The 3128-nt window shown below is 35.8% G+C and overlaps 1 protein-coding gene across 1 annotated transcript; it reads right to left on the bottom strand.

Moving 5' to 3' along the window:
* Positions 1 to 1896: 1896 nt before the first annotated feature.
* On the bottom strand, positions 1897 to 2418 carry LOC120090541. Its single transcript, XM_039048267.1, has one exon. It carries the CDS (start codon positions 2416 to 2418, stop codon positions 1897 to 1899), a length of 522 nt encoding a protein of 173 aa, XP_038904195.1.
* Between the last annotated feature and the right edge of the window lie 710 nt (positions 2419 to 3128).

The following is a 3128-nucleotide window of genomic DNA, read 5'->3' on the forward strand; positions in this document are numbered from 1 at the left end:
TCATCCATTGCCTATTTATGTGTTATTGGATCCTCTAAGCCATTATCAGGTATGATACTTTGGTTTCAGTTAAACCCATATAGCGGTCAGGCTGTCTCACAACCCTTCCACTACGTTGGGGCTCTTTCAACTCTTGAGTAGGATGTGATGGACCAGACGTCCTTGATCTATCTACAACTCTTGTTGATGAGAAAGGCTGATCAATAACTTTTGTTGATTCGTTTGTAGCATTATTTGAAATCTCTTCCAATACTAGTTTACTGTGGGGTTTATAATCTGAATTCTTCCTCTAGGAATGTGGCATTTGTCGATACAATTACCTTATCATCCTGAGGATTGTAAAACTGACCACCTCGTGTTCCTTTAGGGTAACGTACAAACAGGCATAATTTTGAACGATGTTCCAATTTCTTAGGATTTTGCACCAACATGTGTGTCGAGCAACCCCAGATTAGTTTACGTTATATTTATAACTCATAAGGTGTTGCTGAAACAATCTTAGAGGGAACGTTATTCAAAATGTAAGCTGCAGTCTCTATTGCATACCCCCAGAACGAGTTAGACAATCGAGCATAACTCATCATGAACTGAACCATGTCCAGCAAGGTTCTGTTTCTCTGCTTAGATATACTGTTCTGCTGAGGTGTTTTCGGTGCAGAGAGTTATGATTGAATCCCGTGTTCTATCATATAGTCCTGGAATTTCAAATTCAAATACTCCCTACCTCGATCTGATCAAAGTGTCTTAATAGATTTACCTAATTGGTTCTCAACCTCGGTTTTAAATTCCTTGAATTTTTCAAGAGCTTTAGACTTAAAATGAATTAGGTAAATGTATTCGCACCTTGAATAATCATCTATGAAGCTATGTGCTTTAACACTCATCGGTCCACAGAGGTCTGAATACACGAGCTCTAAGGTTTCTTTGGCTCAATGACCTTTCCTAGAAAAAGATCTTTTTGTCATTGTTCCTTCGAGACATGACTCACATGGCGGTAAAGAGACATATTTTAACTTATTTAGAAGTCCATTTTTAGCTAGTCTCTCAATCCTATTGAGATTAATATAGCCAAGTCTCAAGTGCCAAAGATAGGTACTTCTAGAAATACATTGCCTTTTTCTTTGAGTTTCAGCTGTTTTAAACATTTCTGTGTTATATACAAGTTCAACTTTAGATGGTTTTAACTTATATAAGTTACTTTATAAGTTTGCAGAACAGATTTGTATACCTCTTTTTGTAATGAACGCTTCATTAAGACAAAAATTTACTTTGTACAAATCTTCCAACAAATAGGAAATAGATATTAAATTTCTTTTACAAGAAGGTACATAAAGAACATTTTCTAAATACAAATATCTATTTCCAAAAGTTAACTTAACAATTCTCACTGCTTTTACTGAGATACGCTCCTCTGATCCAACTCGAAGAGTAATCTTATCTTTTTCAGGTTGCCTCCAGAAACTAGTTTCCTGAAAAGAAAAACAAACATGATTAGTAGCCCCTAAATCCAATATCCAGGTAGAATCTTCATTCTCCACTATACATGTTTCAATAACCAGTAAATCTAATTTACCTTGTCTTTCTTTTTCAGTTTTCTTCTTAGCAAGATATTTAGGGAAATTTCTTTTCCAATGCCGATTTTCGTTGCGATGGAAACATTTTCCTTTGGCAACTTCTTTGCTAGAGCCTTTCCCTTCTCAGTTTTCTTCTTTTTCTTTTGAAGACCTCTATTCTTGGAGAAAGAAAGGTCAGATTTACTCCTAGAAGACGAATTTTTCTGGAGCTTCCTCTTTGAAGTGAAAGTAATATTTGCTTCTACCTCCGAACCTTTATTTTTCAATAAAGATTCATGGAGTTCATTGAGAAGATTCGTCAAGTTATATTCTATCTTATTCATCATGGCATTCGTCTTGAATTGAAAAAGTTCTTCGAAAGAGACTGTATGATGAATCCAACTTTACTCTTCTCATTCATGACGACTCCGTTCACTTCTGCAATATTGAAGTGAACCATCATGTTCAAAACATGTTCCCTTACGAAGGTTCCTTCCTTCATTCTGCAGTTGTAAACAAATTTAATTGCATCATGCATGGCAGATGTGGATGGTTGTCCAAATAGGCTCTGCAAAGAGTCTATGATCTCTCTTGCAGTAGCTAACCTCTCGTGTTTCTTAGATAGTACATCAAATATACTGGCTAAAATATAAACCTGAGCCTTCTCATTAGCTTTGACCCATATGTCATATGCATCATAAACTGTTCGGTTTGCGTGGGGACCAGGGGATGGAGGACACTCCTCCGTTAAAACAAATCGGAGATCATCTATTACTAATATCGTGTTAATATTCGATTTCCAAGTTCCGTAATTATCGCCATTAAGTTTTTCAGAAGCTAGCAGTTGTATAATGGATGTTGACATTGCTGAAAAGGTAAACAAAAAAATTAGAGAATTGATTAACTTTATTTAATCCAGTTTATTTAGCAAAAATAATGTACCCATTCTCATTATTATTTTGCTACGATACTTCAGTGAGTGAGAATAGCCCCCACCGAAGGGCAATTGACTACTCCACTGAAACAAGATATTCTTGACTAAATATTAATACTAGAATAACTTTTATCTTTATAGTACTTAGTTACCTTTTATTTGGTCAAGTACTTTACTAACACTTAGTAATTCTTATAAGTGTATACCCATCATTTTCGAATTACAGAGATCGGAATCAAACAAGCCTTTGAAGGAGAAACAATTGTTTGAAAATGGACCTAAGTAACCCTATCCATTTATGGAGTTCATGGTGTTCCGAATCCTATGCTACGATGCTCCGAAGGTGTCGCTAAATGACTAACAAAGGGTCGCATAAAACCAACAAGTAGGTGTAACATAGGAATCAAACAGTGTGACCTAATGGAAGAGACCGAAGAACACGTTGACATATACCTTTCACCCACTTACTATAAACTACTTCCCTTATTCACCTAGTTATTGACCCATGCAAACACTTTCCTTAGGGAGATTGCTGCTAATAGAAACTCGAAATTGAGCATGGATCTCATGGTGTCAACTCTTAGGGACGTGAGAACTAGAAATAATATATCTCATATACTATTAATCTCCCACTGAAGCAT

This window comes from Benincasa hispida, chromosome 11 (genome assembly GCF_009727055.1).
Source record: "Benincasa hispida cultivar B227 chromosome 11, ASM972705v1, whole genome shotgun sequence".
In the NCBI taxonomy this organism is placed as follows: domain Eukaryota; kingdom Viridiplantae; phylum Streptophyta; class Magnoliopsida; order Cucurbitales; family Cucurbitaceae; genus Benincasa; species Benincasa hispida.

Excerpts from the sequence above, each read along its gene's own strand:
- LOC120090541 (XM_039048267.1), bottom strand. The coding sequence starts at position 2,418 with ATGTCAACATCCATTATACAACTGCTAGCTTCTGAAAAACTTAATGGC.